The sequence below is a fragment of the Myxocyprinus asiaticus genome, chromosome 13, assembly GCF_019703515.2.
Source record: "Myxocyprinus asiaticus isolate MX2 ecotype Aquarium Trade chromosome 13, UBuf_Myxa_2, whole genome shotgun sequence".
NCBI classification, from domain to species: Eukaryota; Metazoa; Chordata; class Actinopteri; order Cypriniformes; family Catostomidae; genus Myxocyprinus; species Myxocyprinus asiaticus.
Genome location: NC_059356.1, coordinates 28,894,969 through 28,915,930, shown reverse-complemented (window position 1 = coordinate 28,915,930; position 20,962 = coordinate 28,894,969). Strand labels below are relative to the sequence as shown.

Here is a 20,962-nt window from a genome sequence, read left to right as displayed (position 1 = left end):
GTTAAGTGTTCAGACACAGTGGGACACAGAGCACAGGTGTCAACGCAGCTGGGGACCCAGCAAGCTCTCAAGAGGGTGAGGCCACAGGAGGCCAGGTCTCAAGAGGGCAAAGATTCAGAGGGCATGGTCACCTGGATATTCGAAGTGGGGACCACCAAGGTTGAGACCACCGAAGCTAGATCTGCCGAAGTTTGGACCACTAGAACCACCTAAGCAGGGATCACCAAGGCTGGGACCACCGAAGGAGGGTGCTTCTTCCTCCTTTTCCTCTTAACACTCACCATCTCTGGCAGAGGAGCATGTGGTGCCATCTCCGGTGAGCATTCAATGGGTGGAGTATTGCAGTAAGCCACCGTGTATGGTGAGCAGCTCAGACATTGGGCATAGTCAATGTACTGCTCCAACCTCAAGTTACATCTGCCTGCTGGTAGACATGACTTCACTGGTTCGTTGAGACCGAACCGAAAGAGGTCTTTTAACTTGATCTCCCCTCAGTTCACACAGCTTGCAAGGGCACAGAAAATCTCTTTAAATTCCTCAATCGTTTCATTATCCTGCCATAGAAACAGTAGTTCCACTGCTGGATCCATATTATGGTCTGGTTTTCTGTAACAACAAGACTTGGAGAGAGGGGTGTTGAGGATCCAAATGCAGCATTTATTTAAATAAAACAATGCCAAAATTAAACAAAAACAAGAACTAAACAACACTCACCAATGAAACAGCCACAATTGGACAAGACAAGGAACACAAGAAACAAGAGGACTTAAATACACATGAAAATAATTGACTAACCAAACACACCTGGGCAGCATAACAACAACAGAAGCAGGAAACACAACACTTCAAAATAAGAGTTCATGAACAACACTATCACACTAAAGGACACTAAAAACATTACATTAAAATGTTAAGAACTAAAGTGTATTGATTGAACTGTAGGATAACAGGCTGGCAAAAGGCTTCAGAAAATTTTGTAGAAAAATCTGTTTAGGAAAAGAAAAAATTAATTATATACAATTAATACAATTAGTCACATATCAGACATTATTTCCGAGATTAATATAAGTGCATATTTCAAATCTTTTTTATAACGTAAAAAACACTACACACATCATCTACACCTTTTGATCCAAGGTACTTAGCTTAAAAAAAAAAAAAAAAAAAACATTAGATAATTTGATTTTTTTAATTTCCTGAATATATCAGTAATAGGATTTTAAAATGCCAAAACTTCACTTACTTGAAGCTACTTAAGGGTGTGTAAGTATACGGCAGTTGTAAGGAGAGAAACGAGCAGGACAAATGGCCACAGTCCAGTATTTAAGTTGCTGCTGCAGTGGCAGTGCTGAACAGGCTGAGGTGGACTCCCACACCTGCCTATATGTATTTTTCCAAGTATAAACCAAATGTCAACCACAAGTTTATGTTTTCTATGGCTTGCCATAGCCAAGCCACACATGGCTCTCAGCTATGTGTTGTAGTCTGCGCCATATACCTCAATGACAGTTGTGACCCAAGAGAAAAATCCCTCCAATTCCGAAGCTTTGGCAAAACATGTATGGTGAAAGTTTGGCTCACGTGTTTAGCCATGCCAGATCTAGGCCAGATGTGATGGCTAACTACCACATTTGGCCCAAAGGCTATTTGGGAGGTGATTTCTGATACAAAATGTTTAGTCACTGTCACCTGACTAATTACGTTTGTTTCTATAGCAGTTACCAAGTGGAACATTAAGCTAAATAACATGTTATTGCAGGATTGTCTCATGATGCAGGAAATCTGGAATTTTGTAATACAGTTTTAAAGGTTGCAGTTCATGGACAATCAAATTATTTCCTCTGAAAAATTTCATTTCCTCATCAGGACCATCAATTTAAATAGAGATGGCATACTAGGTTTGTGCTTGCAGTGCTATCCTTTTATTATTATTATTATTATTATTATTATTATTATTATTGGCACATTCCACTATAAGTCACAATAAGCTGTTTTCATTATATACTGACTTCAATCTTGACTTTTGATTGCATCAAGGCTATGGTGATCTGATTAATTAATTCATCCATTCATTGGTATTTAAGAGCTAATATTCACCTCTCCTTCTAGACTTATGGAATAGTTGCATTGAAACAAATTATTATTCAAAAGGTATCATTACATTATTATTATTCCAGTTAGGATTTAGTGCTAGTTAATATTTTGTGTCTGTAGGCTTTTTAAAATTATTATTATTATTATTATTATTATTATTATTATTAATCAATGCAAAACAAAACAACAGGAAACATCAACAGGGGGAAAAACATTCCAAGAAGGTTAAAAACAAAACAAAAAACAAAAACAACAACAACAACAAAACAAAAAAAATACAGTACTGTGCAAAAGTTTTAGGCACTTTTGAAAAATGTTGCATAGTGAATATGTCTTCAAAAATAATGACATAAATAGTTTTCATTTATCACTTAATATCATACAAAGTCAAGTAAACCTGGACACTTTTTCTTGGTTGTTGGCAGACAGGATGTTCAAAGCTTCTTGGAGAATTCACCACAGTTCTTCTATCTATTTAGGCTGTCTTAATTGCTTCTGTCTCGATGTTCAGTGGGGGGTTTTGTGGGGGCCATGACATCTGTTGCAGGGCTCCCTGTTCTTCTATTCTAATCTTTTCTATTTGCAAAAGTAATGTTTGGGAGTCTAACATTTATATGTCCTATTAACACACCAAAGCTGAAGACATTAATAACCATCTTAAGACAAATGCTTTTGTGAAACGTCTTATGTGCCTAAGACTTCTGCACAGTACTGTATCTTATTTTAGTACACCATAGAAAAGTATTACTAGCTATCATATATTTATTTATTTTTGATTAAACAATTTAAGTATAATTCAACCTATTTCTTGACAATAAAAAAGCAGGAATTTATTTTAAGAATTTACACGTATGAATATCATATTTTAGTAACATTTATATTTGTAAAATTAATATTAAAAATAGGTCTAACTTTTTAAAGATTCACACAAAAAACAGACAAAAATAAAGAAACATTGGCTCACAAGTTTGGGGATATATTTCTTTTTATAAAATTTGAATAAAATTCAATGCAAAGAAAAGACCAAATACAAAATGCTTTACAGTATGTTATGTCCTGGTTACTCTCGTAACCTCCGTTCCCTGATGGAAGGAATGAGACATAGTGTTGATGTAGTGACACTAGGGGTCGCCCTTGGGAGCCCCAAACACCTCTGATCTTTGAGAAAAGGCCAATGGGAATTGACAAGTGGAATTTGCATGCCACTCCCCCAGGTATAAAATGAGCTGGCTTGCAACCACTCATTCAGGTTTTATGCTGAGGAGCCAAGACAAGGTCCCGGCCATTTCAGTGGGTAGTCCAGTGTTGTGGCAGGAGGGACACAATGTCTCGTTCCCTCTATCAGGGTACGGAGGTTACAAAAGTAACCAGGATGTTCCCTATCTGTCACTCACTCGACGTTGTGTTGATGTAGTGACACTAGGGGTCCCTATACAAAACACCACAACTAGCTGAACTGTGTTACATGAGCTGGCGGTGCGAGACAGGCAGATCATTGTGTGCCACGTAGCCAGCGCACCCAACCATCACGTAACCTCCCCCAATGCTCTTACGAGCATCGTACGGTCCCCTGCACCTCGGGGACCGGTTCTCTTTATTTTCCCCTAAAGGAAAAATCATTCAGCTGGGGGCCATACAGCGTCCGCGTCGGGGGGGGGGGGTCACTCCCAAGAGGAAGACAATGCGGAGACCACACTCTGCCCGAGGGGGAGGAAATTGTTTGGAAATACGTCACATGGTGGAGAAGACACCATGGTAGATCCTACCTGGGGGGGAGGAGCTCTACAAACACGCCGACCGGGGGCAGAGGGGCCTCTGCCCAAGGAAGACACAGGTTCACCAACGGGGGAACCGTCTCGCGGAAGATACATCACATGGGGTTACATATGGGTTACCAGCGCATGTAGAGCACCTACCCCAGTACAGGGCCAAGTTAGCACACGGTTTCTCTGCAAACTCGCCTGCCACAGGGCTAAGGAGGAAGGACATTCAGGGTCCTGGCCTTCGTGAACACGACTGGGGGTAAAAAGCGCACGTCTTCGCCTCTGGGAGGGGAAAGGCACTATACCGGCCAGCTGTTCCGTAACTTACCTGTTCGTACCTGACAACACATGGGATGAGACCGGCTCAACCCGGAGATTGTAGAACCTTGCGAAGGTATTGGGTGTTGCCCAGCCCGCTGCTTTGCAGATGTCTGATAAAGAGGCACCATTGGTCAGAGCCCAGGATGCCGCCAGTGTGCTCGTAGCCCCAAGGGGGGCGGCACGTCTTGGGCGTGATATGCCAAAGCGATGATGTCAATGACCCAGTGAGCAATCCTCTGTTTGGAGACAGCGCTCCCTTTCCACTGTCCACCAAAGCAGACAAACTAAAGCTCTGCGTGCGATCCAAATAGATGCGCAAAGCACGCACCGGACACAGCAACGACAAGGCTGGATCTGCCTCCTCCTGGGGCAGCGCTTGCAGGTTCACCACCTGATCCTGAAACTGTCATGAGGAGCCAAGTCTGGGTGGGCCAGTAATGTGCTACTAGGATGACCTGCTCCTCGTCCTCCCTGAACTTGCACAGCATCTGTGCAAGTAGGCTCACTGGGGGAATGCATACTTGCATAGCCCCCAGGGCCAGCTGTGTGCCAGTGCTTCTGTGCCGAGGGGATTCTCAGTCAGGGCATACCAGAGCTGGCAGTGGGAGGATTCACGGGAAGCGAACAGGTCTACCTGCGCTTGACCGAATCGACTCCAAATCAGCTAGACCACCTGGGGTGGAGTGTCCACTCTCCCCTGAGTGTGACCTTCCACGACAGCGTGTCTGCCGCGCTGTTGAGGTCGCCCGGGTTGTGAGTGGCTCGCAATGACTTGAGCTGCTGTTGGCTCCAGAGGAGGAGAAGGCGGGCGAGTTGCGACATGCAACGAGAGTGCAAGCCGCCTTGGCGGTTGATGTACGCTACTGTCACCATGTTGTCCGTCCGGACCAACAGGTGCTTGTCCTGGATCAACGGCCGAAGCCTCCGCAGGGCAAGAAATACTGCCAACAACTCGAAGCAGTTGATATGCCAACGCAGTCATGGCCCTGTCCAGCAGCCAGTGACTGCGTGCCCGTTGCACACGGTGCCCCAGCCACACTTGGAGGCGTCTGTCGAACCATGACGTGCCAGGACACCTGCACTAAGGGGACCCCTGCCCGCAGAAATGCAAGGTCTGTCCAAGAGCTGAACAGGCGGCAGCAGATCGGTGTGATGGCCACGTGATATGCCCTGCAGCACCATGCCCATCTTGGGACCGCCGTTCTGCACCTGAACGCCTTCAGACAGTTCAGCACCGACTGCACCCGCTCGCTCATGAGGCGCGACATCATAGAGACTGAGTCTAACTCCATGCTGAGAAAAGAGATGCTCTGAACCGGGGAGAGCTTGCTCTTTTCCCAGTTGACTCGAAGCCCCAGCCGGCAGGTGGCTGAGCACCAAGTCCCAGTGCGCACACAACAAATCTCGAGAGTGAGCTAGAATCAGCCAGTCGTCGAGATAGTTGAGGATGCGGACGCCCACTTCCCTTAGCGGGGCAAGGGCTGCCTCTGTGACTTTTGTGAAGGCGCGAGGTGACAGGGACAGACCGAAGGGGAGGACCTTGTACTGGTACGCCCGGCCCTCAAAAGCAAACCGCAGGAAGGGCCTGTGTCGAAGTAAAACCAAGTCGTGGAAATCCCTGTCAAGTGAGGTGTTAATGCGCATGTTTTTCTTTTTTCTGTTTGGTTCTGGGGGATGTTCGGGTTTTGATAGTTGCACTAATGTTGGAATGTGGTCTTTATAATCTTGTTTTTGACACACAATCTATTTTTTCTTATATGTCAAAATGTAAAATGTTAATATGAGTGGATTGTCTCTCTCCACGTGGAATGTGAATGGGTTGGGGCACCCCATAAAAAGAAGTAAGGTTATTTCTCTTCTTAAGCATAAGAAATATGATATAGTGTTTCTTCAAGAAATGCACCTTTCTGCGCTGGAAGCTGAAAAAGTTGGGAAGATATGGGGCTGCCATCTCACTTGACACTGAAAAGGCCTTTGATATGATAGAATGGGATTATCATTTTAAGATTTTGGAAATGTACGGGTTCAGGAATACTTTTATTGGATGGATTAAGTTACTTTATAGACACCCGATAGCGGCGGTACAAACAAATGGATTAATTTCAGATTATTTTACTCTGGATAGGGGCACCCGGCAGGGTTGCCCTCTTTCCCCGTTATTGTTCTGTCTTGCCCTGGAACCATTAGCAGCCGCGATAAGAATGAAGGATGATTTTCCAGGGGTGATGGCGGTAGGTGTGGTGCATAAGCTTTCGCTTTACGCAGATGATATTTTGTTATTCATCTCTGACCCCACTAGATCTATGTCTTGCCTCCACAGAATTATTAATTCCTTTTTTAAAGTTCTCAGGATACAGAGTTAACTGGTCTAAATCCGAAGCTTTGGCACTGACAGTGTACTGCCTGGTAACGGTTTTTCAGCTGGGTGCCTTCCAGTGGCCCAAACAGGGCATTGAGTATTTAGGTATTTTATTCCCATCAAATTTGTGTGACTTACAGTTAATTTTGACCCTTTAATAAAAAGGTTTTCGAGCAATGTGGGCAGGTGGGCTTCATTACATTTATCTATGCTTGGGAAGGTTAATGTGATTAAAATGAATTGTATTCCAAAATTCAACTACCTGCTACAATTTCTCCCAACAGATGTCCCCCTCTCTTATTTCAAGCAATTTGATAGCATAGCAAAGTCCTTCATTTGGAATGATAAATGTCCCAGATTACATTTCAGTAAGATATGTACAAAGGCCGATTGACAAAGGTGGGCTAGGCCTACCCAAGATTCTGTTTTATTATTATGCATTCAGTCTCAGACATTTGGTTCACTGGTCTCTTTCACCTGAGAGAGCCCCTTCCTGGTTTTGTATTAAACAAGAAGTTCTTGCCCCTATTTCACCATTGTAAAGCCTTTCTATCAAACTAACCGGAGAAATTAAGTTACACCCTGTTATTTCACATTTGCACGTGGTATGGATAAAAGTGTCCAGAGTGTTTAATTCGGCCATTTATTTAAATGTTGCTTCGAGCATATGGATGAACCCAAAGTTATGTATTAATAAGTCCCCTTTCTGCTGGACAGAGTGGATTGTGAGGGAGTTTAATACGCTCGGTGACCTATATGAGAGTGGAGTGTTGAGATCCTTTAAAAATATGGTTCAACATTTTGGGATTCCCAGGTCTCAATTGTCCAGGTATTTACAGCTGCGCCACCTGCTCTGTACTATTTTTGGGAGTAGCATACACCCCCCTAGAGTGGCAGATACTCTGGGAGTGGTGATTACTGCTTTTGGAAAAGGTCATGAGGCATCAGTGTATTACTCCCTGCTAATTCAGAGTCTGGGGGACGGAGCTTCAACTTCTCTCAAGAGATTATGGGAGAAAGATTTAAACTTAGTGTGGGCTAGGATTCTAAAAAATGTCAAGTCTACATCTAGAGATGCAAGGGTGCACCTTATGAAATTTAAGATTTTACAGTGATTCTTTTGGACCCCCTCTAGATTGTATAGGTTTGGTCTTAAAGACACACTCACCTGCTCAGAAGATGGGGACACAACCCATGTTTTTTGGTGGTGTGTTAAAGGAGACCTATTATGCCCCTTTTTACAAGATGTAATATAAGTCTCAGGTGTCCCCAGAATGTGTCTGTGAAGTTTCAGCTCAAAATACCCCACGGATCATTTATTATACCATGTTGTAAATGCCTCTTTTTGGGTGGAATCAAAACACGCTGTTTTCGTGTGTGTCTCTTTAAATGCAAATGAGCTGCTGCTCCCCGCCCCCTTTCTGGAACAGGGCTGTGCCTTTACAGCTCTTGCTTCGGATACTATAGCAACAACAAATCAGAACCAATATGACTGACACCGTAAATACTGGAGTTCAGCCATATATGTATGAGCAACCGTAAACGACGCAAAATATAGGCATTTTGAGTTTGTGATAGTGCTTCTTATGTAGAAATCACTTCCTGCCCTCCATCTGCATTTCACGCCACAGCAACACAGTGATGTGACGTCATGTGCAAACAAGCTATAACGACATAGCTCTGTTCTCCGTGAATACAATCAGAGACAATGGTAACTTTAGCTGCATTAGCCATGGAATCAGCTAACAAATACATTCGGAAAGGCGATTTGCAAACATTCACAAAATATAAAGTGCGATACTTACATCTTCAGGATATAAAGCTGGAACACGAACAGTTGGTACTGACCCATGCTTGAGAGTCAAATTTTTTGAAAATCCTGCATTATATTGACCCTCATTCACAAAGAAGTCCGGTGTAAAATGATTTGCACAAACATACACAAATTTTGGTATGTTTTAGGCCACATTTTCTTCAAAAACAAAACTTGTCCACTGCGTTTTCAGTGGCTCTGATGCCGGGAGTACATGAAGACTATTATGTTCACTTTTACAGCCAACAACAGAACACTTATGATGCTTACGAAGTTGAGAAATTATTCTTCTCACTGTAGCTGCTCCAGAGCGGAAAAAAATGGCAGACTGTGTGTAGATCAATCAGGGGAGTATCTATGATATTAGGGTGGAGTCTGTCACCAGTCATGGGCGTGGCCTGCTCTAAAGTGACGTCACTTTAGAGCGGATACGAAAACCAGTCATTTTGAGACACTGTTTTTGATTAACAGAAATATAAGAAAGAGGAGTGGGTGGACTTTTAACATTGTAGGGTGGTTGTGTACACACACTGCCGACTCACATTTATGTTGAAACACCATGTAAAAGTGAATTTTGCATAATAGGTCCCCTTTAAGATCCAAGAATTTTGGTTGAGGGTTCAGAGTTTTATGTGTGACTCTGTATTTTAGGCGATGGGGCGGTCATTAATATAGGGGATAAATGCATACAAAATTGGGTCCTAGCCAGATCGGCAGACAGATCATTCTTAGGGGATGGAAGTCGGCTGGAGTGCCCTCATTTCAAGAGTGGTGTACAGAGATGGGGAGGGTAGTGGCATTCGATGAAATATCATGTAGAAGGCTAGGCAACTTAGATTCATTTAATAGAAAATGGGGCAGCTATTTGGCCTTTTTGGAGGGCTCTCGGGGAGGGGCGGTGTAGAGAGAAGTGTAGTTTTAAATGTATCTGATTATTATTATTATTATTATTTTCTTTATTTATTTATTTGTGTGTGTGTGTGTGTGTATATACTCAAGTGTGACCACAGGGATATTTGTTGAGGGTCAGGGTGGGGTTGGGGATTGGGAGGGGGGAAAGGGAATAATGGGGGTTAAATGTTGATTCTGTGAATATATGTTTTGCTTTTCTTTGTCAATTGTATGAATCAATAAAATATTTTAGGTCTTATTCATTTAAGGTGATATAAGAAAATTTTGCCCTTCTGGAAGTTCCACCAGCCGTTGAATTTGTCATGCACCCTCTTTGCAAAACCATGCATCCTAAAAACATTTGCACACACACACAGACACACCTGGAAACTATAAGGTTATGACTGTAACCACGATTCCCTGAAAGGAGGGAATTAAATGCTGCACCACTTTTAGCTGACGTTGGGGGTTATCTCTGCAGTCATAACCAATATCTGAAACTCTTTAAAATCTTGCAAATTTGAATGGGCAGATAGCGTTTTGTGCTCCGCCTCCCTCGTGCGCATCACTGGACTAATATATGACGGCACACAGAGAAAAGCGTTTTGAATTTTTATGCGCCCACCAAAAACGCAATGAAACTCGGGGAGCACTGTGTCAGCGTGGGCTCTGCCCAGGCAATCACAGTGCTTGTGCTGAACGGGCAGATTAAAGGAGGCATGCAAGGCTGTGCCGGCGATAAATCCTCCTCAAATCTCAGTGCTCTATTGCTCGGAATACACAGGAGTATAGTGGGAGGAGAAATGGATGGATTCGGCATTCAGAATGAAATACAAGCCAAGACCAAAGTGTCTTGAAATTCATGCATTCAGTGAACTTAATCAGTCTCAACGAGCGCCACTGTGCGTAAAACAGCACCTGTGCCCAACAGACAGAGGGAAATATTCTTGTTTTCATATGTTTCTGGAAACATTTGCAAAACGGCATCTTTATGAAGACGTCGCTAAGCAAACGGCTCTTTTATTATTGTGCACAGAATACAAATAATCAGACACAATCAGGCTGTAGTGCTTATGTTACAAGCTTACAGAAAATCCAATACAATCCAATAATTCAAAGGAAACTTTCTGTTGAGCCCCACAGGCTGCAGAATAATCAGATCACTGTGAAGCGGTGAAAAAGGCGAAGATGTCTCATCCACCCTTTGTCCCACAGGAGAAAAATGCCACACACTGCCATTCAACGGTGAGCACTGCAGGGGGTAGAAGAAAACTCAGATCCACCCACTGTGTGAGGTGCGGATCTTAACGGCGATTCCAGTAGAGAAAATCCAATTTACGTGCAGAGTACAAGAGAGAGACGTTGCTACCCTGAAGGAGATAATTCTGAGGAGAAAGCGATGTTGACGCGCGCGAGAGAGGCAGAGCACAAAGCGCTATCTGCCAATTAAAATTGTTGAGATTTTAAAGAGTTTCAGAGATTGAAAAAAAAAAGAAAAAAAAGAAATTTGATGAGTTTTTTAAATAAAACTGAAATGTGTAAATCAAAATAAGCTAGCATATTTGTTTGAGTGTATACAGACACTTATAAATACTCTTTTTATTGGCAAATTCGTATACATTCTATAAATACCTTAACTTATAAATAACAATAACCATTAGACAATGTAAAAGCTCAATGAAAAATCCCCTCTGATTGGTCAATGACAAGCGGCAACCGCAGAGAGATAAAATATTGATATTTTTCTAGTATCTTGCACGGTGTGCGCCACAAGCCGTCGTGCATATCAAAGCGGCAGGATTCTCGTGAGAGAGCTTGGAAAGCTGCACCGCCTCGACTGCCTCTCTCTCACTGAAAATGATGGAGCGCGCGGTCACCCCGTTCTGTGAAAAACTGCCAGACCGAACGTAGCTAAATAAATATAATTAATCGTACGATCTACACTTACGTGTAGGGAAGTTTTCTCTCCTGTCTTGATATTTTTGAGACTCACAATAATTCTCGAATCCTCTTTGAAACAACATTAACAAATGTTTAGTGTTAGATTACTTACTTTTATGAACGTAAAACTTCCCCAAGAAAAAGTACTCAATAGAAACTTAATAAGAGCAATTCCACATCGCTGGAAAACTGAATAAAACAAAGTTTTGAACCAGTTAGACACATCAGGCTAAAATGTGACACTATATACACAAGAAACGCAACTGTTTTTTAAAAGGGATTATTAAAATCAATATTTAATCCGAGATTGACATCGCATCGTCCGCCATGTTTTTTTTTTTCTCCCTCTCGGAAACTCCAGTCCGCTGTGATTGGTCGAAAGGAACAGCGGCGGGGACTTTAGGTTATTAGTCCTCTGTGATTGGTCGAGAGGATCAGCAGCGGGGACTTTAGGTTATTAGTCCGCTGTGACTGGTCGAGAGGATTATTATTAGTCTGGTTATTAGTAGGTTATTAGTCTGCTGTGGAGCTTGCACTGATGACTCGCGAGTACTGCTCGAAGTGCTAAAATGTCAAATGGGACACCCAACTATGGTCTCGTGGATTTAGTACACGGAGGTGTTGTTTCCTTCATCTGCATAATCCCACATTGAACTAAACACTCCAAGTCGTGGGTCTGTGGTTCAGCAGAGGTTTTACACTCACCAGTATCCCAATATTCATATCAAAATGGTCCATAAATGTAATATATATATATATATATATATATATATATATATATATATATATATATATATATATATATATATATATATATATTTTAAATGAGCAGAGTTTGTCGGTGTGTCAGTCTCCTTATGCAATATCAGTCTCACGTATGAGCAGCTGTACAGTGAGCCACCAACTAATCGGATTCAGAGGAGTCACTGAACGAAAGTTATATTGGAAATTAAAATCGGATAAACACAATCCAAGAGATTATAAGGGATATCGGAAAACTGGTAAACTGATTGACATACGAGATGGATGAAAGTAAGATTGTCACACGAGAAACCCTAGAGCACATGCCCGCGAACAGAAGAGAGAACGATTAATCCAAGTGAAAGAGGGTTTGGCGGTCCAAATGCGCTTTGGAAGAGAGAGATGATAAGGTGGATGATTACTGTGCGTTAGAACAGTGTGATAGGGGTGGTGCATTATTGTCCTCTCTAATCAAAGTGGAGCTCTCCATCTATAAAAGAGAGTTGGGACGATAGGTAAGTTTGATTATTTGTTTGCTTATTTTCTTCTCGGGTGTACTTATTACGAGCTTGTTATTCATGTTAATATCAGTAAAGCTTGGGATTGTTGTCATGTAGTTGACATGTCAGCAGTGCCATCTAAAACTACCTGAAACAACCTTTTTTCTAATGTTGTAATTTTTTATACACACAGTTTTTATATACTCTTTAATTGATGGAATATTTGTCATTTAGAATTAGACATACAGCAGGACTATTTAAAAGAACTAAAAAAAAAAAATAAAAAAAAAAAAAAAAAAAAAAAAAGTTTAAATGTGATTCAAATGGTGAACAATTTTTTTTTTATTATTTTTTTTTTTTTTCTAAATTGGTGATTAGTTAAGTTTATAGACTTTTTTTTATAGTATTTTATCAGCCACTGAAAAAAAGTGGAGACATGAGTTGTTACTTTTTTACTCGGTGGTGTTAGTCAGGTTGATCCAGTCAAAACAAATAATACTTTTAATTTAAAAAAAAAAAAAAAAAAAAAAAAAAATTCTGTTAATTTGTATGTTACCAAAAGAAGCACATTTTTGTAAGTTACCTGACAAAACACTTTTGTGAAAACGATTTAAATGGCAGTTGACATTCACAATCTTGGGAATCTTGTTTATTTATTAAATTATTTTTGTTGTTTCACATTTTGTTTTTACATTTTATATAAGAGCAAGTCTCTCGAGCACTCACTAAGAACATCTCATGTGAGTTTTTCTTGGCTATATTGATGCTTATATATGTGTGTAAGTGTGTACTATAGCATCAGTTAATGTTCTTCAACCAAAAAGGATGTCTGGATTAGATTTAGGTAATCCAAAAATACAGCAGTTCTGCCTGCTGGTGGACAAAGTAGAGATGAAGAAAGAAAAACAACCCCGAATGATGCAGGCTGATATCCTGTGACTCACAGGGTGAAAGGCCTACTTTAGCCAGATTATGGCAGTTGTGTCTATACTGCAGGTGACCCAAATTATGTGTTTCTGCACTCTCAGATTACGGTGTCTGTTCTTTATTGAACGATTACAAGAGAATCTTTTCTTGACTCTGGTAGGTTAAGATCTAAAATGATGGACTTCAGGCTTGTATTCTCTGAACTGAAGATGACCTAATGGGGCTATGTCTAGAGCAGGGGTTCCCAACATATTTTAAGCAGAACCCTTATGACCTAAATTACTTGAATGTTTGTTATTCAACAATATTTAAACTATTTATGGAATATTTTTGATTGTGTAAGTGCTCTATTTTAGATTTAATTATTTAAAAAATAAATGTATATGTATGTATGTTTTTATTATATTTCATCTTTTAATCAGTTTAATTTGTAATTAGCATGTCACTCAGAACCTCATGACCCCAATCGCAATCACAACTACTTACAACCCATGACTGCTTTTCAAATTGTTCGCTGCTCAACACAAAATCAATGAGATGCATTCTGAAATAGTATTGGAAGTGCAATCTGAAATCTTTTATATGAGGGTCAGGATGAGACTGGAATATTTCTGGCTGTTTAGGCTCAAGTGTGAAAGGAAATCAGCAAGGGGATGGCCTAATTTGTTGTTCTGTTCCTAATTTGCTGAAACCCAGGGATTTTTGGATTAGCTTTGACAATTAATCTTGTTACGCATCTGTTGCGAGTGACAGGAGGTCAGTTCAGCAGAGCAGGGGGTCGGACATACAATCTTTGATTGTTAATGTGTAAAGGCAACATTAGGAGTGTATCTGACACAAAATACATTTGAGCATGTGTGTTGTTTTCCCATAAATGTATGGGCACATATGGGCATTATGCGTGCATGGTTGTGATTTTGCATGTCAGCATGCCAAAGGGATTAATGACACACATGCAGGGCCATGGAATCAGAGTTTACTGTCCATCAAATGTCGTGTCAAGCACCAAGAGGCGTGGGGTGGGGAGGGATAGAGAGGGATAGTGTGGGCTTGACAGAAGGAGGAGTGGTGAATGGGATGGAAAGGTGGATGTTTTTAAAAAGAGGACAAATAAATGGATGCTACAGAGGAAATGAGACTGATCTAAGAGATATGGGTAGTAGTTAACATAAACAAATGTTGGGAAATTGACGTGCCCTGCAGTCTGACATGCTGTACTTCACCTAAAACAATTTTTAACAGCATTTTACTATTCTTCTACTATTACTACTATTATCTACTATTACTATTATTTTACTATTCTTGTATTTTTTTATGCATGCACTTGTATGTCCTCATATTATTTGAGAGACTACATGGAATATTTGTCCATTTATTTGTGACAACGATGGACAATTTAAACTGAGCAAAAAGGTGACTGTGAATATGGGGCATTTAGTTGAACACCATGTGGGATACCTCAGGATAATAGCAGTCTCTGTTTTATTTCCCTAGCTGATCAGCCATGCGATTCGTCAGTATGCAGCATCGTGAACGGAGGGCAGCGGAGCCTGAAGCGGAGCCTAACCCCCCTCCCCCACCCCCTCCCTCTCATCACTCCCATAATTTCATAAATATGAAGAACAAGTTTTTCAATGAGATTGGCCACTTACCAAGTAAGTATGTTGTGGCACACACCTACTCGACAAGTCACATCATACATAATTCTTAATAATGATCAATATAGAACACTCACCCCATCAAACTGAACAATGAATTTATGTGATTAATTAATTCCTCATTTTTTTTCCCCATTTCCACTCTTCATGTCAATCCTTCATGTTTTCACCTATTCCATCAATTCACTCAGACCACAAGATCAGAAGTAAGTTCAATCTATGCCTTTTTTTCTGTCAGCCCACCATCCATTCATCCATCCATCCACCCACCCACCCATCTATCCATCCATCCATCCATCCATCCATCCATCCATTCAGTTTCACAATTTAGCAGAAAGTCTGTTATTTTCTTTTTGGCAATTTTCTAAAAACATGATAAATTGGAAGACGTTTATATGTGTACTTTTGTTTACGTGTATTTTTATTAACAGAACCAAGAAATGATGTTAATTTTTTGCTGTTTCCTCTCGCCATATCTTTTTCTCTTTCTCTCACTTTCTACATCTCTCTCTCTCTCCATTGCACAGTGCCCATGTGGGCTATTGGAGCCATAATTGTGGTTATGCTTGCCTTGGTTGGCTGCTTTGCTTTTTGCATCTATAAGAAGTGCTTGGGAGGGAAGAAGAAAGCAAAGAAAGTCAGAGAGAGGAAGGGAGGACGCAGAAGGATGAAAAAGGAGGGAGAGGAAGAAGCAGGCGATGTAAGAGAATGTGGGAGTGCAAAGCATGTAAAGGGCAAAATGTTTACAGAGAACAGAGGACAAACAGATTAGTTATTTAGAACGACAAAACTAAAGTGGAAGATCTTGTTCTGTAAAATTTGTGAAACGCTTTACTATGATTTCATTTTAAATGTGAAAATGAGTTTGGTAATGTATGGCTTAAAGGTATAAGCACTTTTATACTGGCGATATTTATACTTTAATATTCATCCCTCTTAGGAACAACCTAAGGAGGGAGAAGCCGAGGGCGAAAAAGAGTTCTATGGCAAGTTGGAGTTCACTGTGGACTATAACTTCACTGAAAATCAGGTGTGTCATTTCGCTGGGGATGAGAGTGGATGCTTTTAATGTGCACACTAAATGTGAGTGCATATTAAGTAATGCTGTCATTAACATATGTTTTTGGCATGATTGGATGAACTTCCTTTTAGATCATTTTTACACAAATCAGTATCTAAAAGTCTAAAAGTATGTTGGTGTGCCTGTGTAAAGAAACCACTCCACTTGTGAGTACTTGATTTTAAACACTTGATCCTTTTCCTCTTCAGCTCATTGTTGGCATCTTGCAAGCCCAAGACCTTCCTGCCATGGATATAGGTGGTACCTCTGACCCCTATGTCAAGGTTTATATGCTACCAGACAAGAAGAAAAAATTTGAGACTAAAGTCCAGCGCAAAAATCTTTGCCCTGTTTTCAACGAGACGTTCATCTTCAAGGTATCGTCATTTTTTAATGCCATTTTATTTTTGTCTTCCTTGTGTGCTCTCATTGTAGAATACAGGTGCATCTCAATAAATTAGAATGTCGTGGAAAAGTTAATTTATTTCAGTAATTCAACTCAAATTGTGAAACTCGTGTATTAAATAAATTCAGTGCACACAGACTGAAGTAGTTTAAGTCTTTGGTTCTTTTAATTGTGATGATTTTGGCACATTTAACAAAAACCCACCAATTCACTATCTCTCTATGGTGACATGCCAATCAGCTAATCAACTCAAAACACCTGCAAAGGTTTCCTGAGCCTTCAAAATGGTCTCTCAGTTTGGTTCACTAGGCTACACAATCATGGGGAAGACTGCTGATCTGACAGTTGTCCAGAAGACAATCATTGACACCATTCACAAGGAGGGTAAGCCACAAACATTCATTGCCAAAGAAGCTGGCTGTTCACAGAATGCTGTATCCAAGCATGTTAACAGAAAGTTGAGTGGGAGGAAAAAGTGTGGAAGAAAAAGATGCACAACCAACCGAGAGAACCGCAGCCTTATGAGGATTGTCAAGCAAAATCGATTCAAGAATTTGGGTGAACTTCACAAGGAATGGACTGAGGCGTGGCATGGAGGTGATCAGTCAAGGCCTCAAGAGCCACCACACACAGATGTGTCAAGGAATTTGGCTACAGTTGTCGTATTCCTCTTGTTAAGCCACTCCTGAACCACAGACAACGTCAGAGGCGTCTTACCTGGGCTAAGGAGAAGAAGAACTGGACTGTTGCCCAGTGGTCCAAAGTCCTCTTTTCATATGAGAGCAAGTTTTGTATTTCATTTGGAAACCAAGGTCCTAGAGTCTGGAGGAAGGGTGGAGAAGCTCATAGCCCAAGTTACTTGAAGTCCAGTGTTAAGTTTCCACAGTCTGTGATGATTTGGGGTGCAATGTCATCTGCTGGTGTTGGTCCATTGTGTTTTTTGAAAACTAAAGTCACTGCACTCGTTTACCAAGAAATTTTGGAGCACTTCATGCTTCCTTCTGCTGAAAGATGCTGATTTCATTTTCCAGCAGGATTTGGCACCTGCCCACACTGCCAAAAGCACCAAAAGTTGGTTAAATGACCATGGTGTTGGTGTGCTTGACTGGCCAGCAAACTCACCAGACCTGAACCCCATAGAAAATCTATGGGGTATTGTCAAGAGGAAAATGAGAAACAAGAGACCAAAAAATGCAGATGAGCTGAAGGCCACTGTCAAAGAAACCTGGGCTTCCATACCACCTCAGCAGTGCCACAAACTGATCCCCTCCATGCCACGCCGAATTGAGGCAGTAATTAAAGCAAAAGGAGCCCCTACCAAGTATTGAGTACATATACAGTAAATGAACATACTTTCCAGAAGGCCAACAATTCACTAAAAATGTTTTTTTATTGGTCTTATGATGTATTCTAATTTTGAGAAAGTGAATTGGTGGGTTTTTGTTAAATGTGAGCCAAAATCATCACAATTAAAAGAACCAAAGACTTAAACTACTTCAGTCTGTGTGCATTGAATTTATTTAATACACGAGTTTCACAATTTGAGTTGAATTACTGAAATAAATGAACTTTTCCACGACATTCTAATTTATTGAGATGCATCTGTATATGCCAAAGGCATTTTCTGAAACAATTTCCTTTGCTTTACATAAATGGTACTTGTCAATATTTGAACAGGCCTTCATTCAACATATTGTTTGATATCTCGGTTTCCAGATCCCCTTTAATGATCTAGCTGGACAGACCCTGGTCCTGCAGGTGTTTGACTTTGACCGCTTTGGTAAACATGATGTAATTGGAGAGATCAAAATCCCAATGAACAGTGTAGACCTGGGCCAGCCCATACATGAATGGAGAGACCTGGTTGGGGGAGAGAAAGAGGAAGTAAGGCTTTCCATTAGGCTGTTTTATACAGTATTTTCTTTAAACATCATAGTGCATTTTTTATGTTTTTTAACAATATACTCTTCTCTTCCACCCCAACAGCAAGAAAAGCTTGGTGACATCTGTATCTCCCTGCGCTATGTGCCCACCTCAGGGAAGCTCACCGTCTGTATCATGGAAGCCAAGAACCTCAAGAAGATGGACGTAGGTGGTTTATCAGGTGTGTGGACTATCATTAGTCAAATATTTTGTCTTACATTTTGCCTTTTCCCTCCTATGCCGTACTAACTTACATATTGCAATCAAATATACACTATGTAGCCAGAAGTATGAGGACACCCCTTCTAATTCATATCAGGTCTGGTTAAGCCTCTTAATTCCAGTGAAAACAATTGTTCATTCTGCAATACTCAATGACATTCTAGGGAATTGTGAGCTTCAAACTTTGTGGCAACAGTTTGGGGTGTATATTTTCTATTCCAGCATGACAATGCCCTGTGCACAAAGTGAGGTCCTACAAAGAAGCCTATACAAAGCCCAGAACTGAATCACGTTGGACACCTTTGGGATGAATTGGAATGCTGTCTATGATCGTTCAACATCAGTGCCTGACCTCACTGGTTCTGTTTTGTCTGAATGGAAGCAAATTCTGACAGCCATATTTCAACAGATGGGTGGAAGGGTGGAAGCTGTCAAGGAGGACCAACTCCCTTTTAATGCCAATGGTTTTGAAATTAAATGCTCAACATGAGTGTGGCTTTTGGGTGTTCACATACCTTTGGCCATTTTGTGTATCACTATCCAGTTATGCTATCAAATGTGGCTCCATTTACTATTGTCTTTATCCATAAAACAAAGGCATTTTCTCTTACTCTCTTTTTCTTTTCCCTTTTTTTGATGTTCTCTCTTAGATCCCTTTGTGAAAATAGTGTTGCAACACAATGGGAAGCGTATTAAGAAGAAGAAGACAACCGTTAAGCAGAACACACTAAACCCCTACTTTAATGAGAGCTTCAGCTTTGAAATTCCCTTCGCCCAGATACAGGTACAACATCTGAGATCATGACAATTTGAAACATGTCTGTGACGAGTTACCTATTTGCATCTGTAATAAATGTACTGTCATGGTTGTCTATCATTTAAGAGTATAATGAGAAAGAACAAGTGGATTAAGTGTGTATTAACCCATTTTTCTCTGTTCCTCTGTGTCTCTGTAGAAGATCCAGGTGCTGATCACTGTCTATGATTATGACAAACTGGGGAGCAATGATCCGATTGGGAAGTGCTGGATCGGGTTTGGTGCTAGTGGGGTGGGTCTCCGCCATTGGTCAGACATGCTGGCCAATCCCAGACGTCCTGTGGCACAGTGGCACACCCTTCAGCCAGAAGAGGAAGTAGACGCTGCCCTTAAGGCACCTATCCGCTAAATACCTGTGCTTATCCACCCCTCAAATAAAAGCTTTGAAAATGCAGATATTTCTTATCTGTAGCTTATCTTAAAACACACCTGCAATCAGTATTTAACCACTGTTGACTTTCTGGATTACTTAAGAGAACTGTATTCATTGGATGGTATTTGCACAACTCTGATTAGATATACACAAATCAAAATTTTTAACTGAACATCTACAGTATCACTTTTGGCAACACACCATTTAAATCTACTGCTAACTCTAATCTGTGTTTTCACTAAGGATTATGTTTTAGATATTTTCAGACATTACATTTCTTACCATTTTTGTTTCTGAGGAATAACTTTTTTTTATGTATTATGTATAGTACGTTCATCTGGATTGTGTTTCTTATTTAAATGTCTGGATGATGATTGTTTTGTATTGGATGTTTATTTGTATTTGTCTATAATTGCATGACAACTGTCCTGATTTGCCTCATCTTTCCGTGAATCAAGATGATTGTAAATGCAACCCCTGGATCAAGGTTATAATAGTTTAAAATTTTAATTTAGTTTTTATTTTTAATTTTTCGCTCCAATTTAGTTCAGTTTTCATTTTGTTTGTTAGTTTTTTGTTAGTTTTAGTTTAGTGTTAGTTTTTAAATATTTGATAGTTTAATTTTAGTTTTTCATTACATTTAGTTTTTATTTTAGTTTTAGTTTTTATATCAAGTGATACATATAGAATGGGGAAAAAAGGCATTTGTGCAACGTGAGTCGTATAGCTGGACACCCACATGTGCAGTTTGTAAATAATACTTATGAAAAGACTGTGTGTGTGTGTGTGTGTGAGAGAGAGAGAGAGAGAGAGAGAGAGAGAGAGAGAGAGAGAGAGAGAGAGAGAGAGAGAGAGAGAGAGAGAGAGAGAGAGAGAGAGAGAGAGAGAGAGAGAGAGAGAGAGAGAAAATAAATTACTGGATATTATATTGTTTCTGTTCTCTTTGTTTTAAATCATGCATTGGCAACACAACGAACAGTCATTCCAATAAAGTTTCAAATGTGTCATAATTGAAATCCCAGACACGGTTAGCGTGTTTTCTATAAGGTGACCAGAATTTGAAAGTCTCAAACTGGGACACCTGGGGGGTTATATTTTGTGTGTGTATATATATATACACACACAAAATATAACCCCCCAGGTGTCCCAGTTT

The 20,962-nt window shown here is 40.6% G+C and overlaps 1 protein-coding gene across 1 annotated transcript; it reads left to right on the top strand.

Annotated features, from left to right (window-relative positions):
- The first annotated feature begins 12,112 nt into the window (after window positions 1–12,112).
- On the top strand, window positions 12,113–20,677 carry LOC127450568 (synaptotagmin-2-like). Its single transcript, XM_051714804.1, has 9 exons — window positions 12,113–12,438; window positions 14,845–15,005; window positions 15,536–15,708; window positions 15,949–16,038; window positions 16,278–16,445; window positions 18,191–18,358; window positions 18,461–18,578; window positions 19,270–19,403; window positions 19,576–20,677. The coding sequence occupies exons 2-9, from the start codon at window positions 14,855–14,857 to the stop codon at window positions 19,783–19,785; spliced, it is 1,212 nt and encodes a 403-aa protein (XP_051570764.1). The 5' UTR covers window positions 12,113–12,438; window positions 14,845–14,854; the 3' UTR covers window positions 19,786–20,677.
- Window positions 20,678–20,962: the final 285 nt, after the last annotated feature.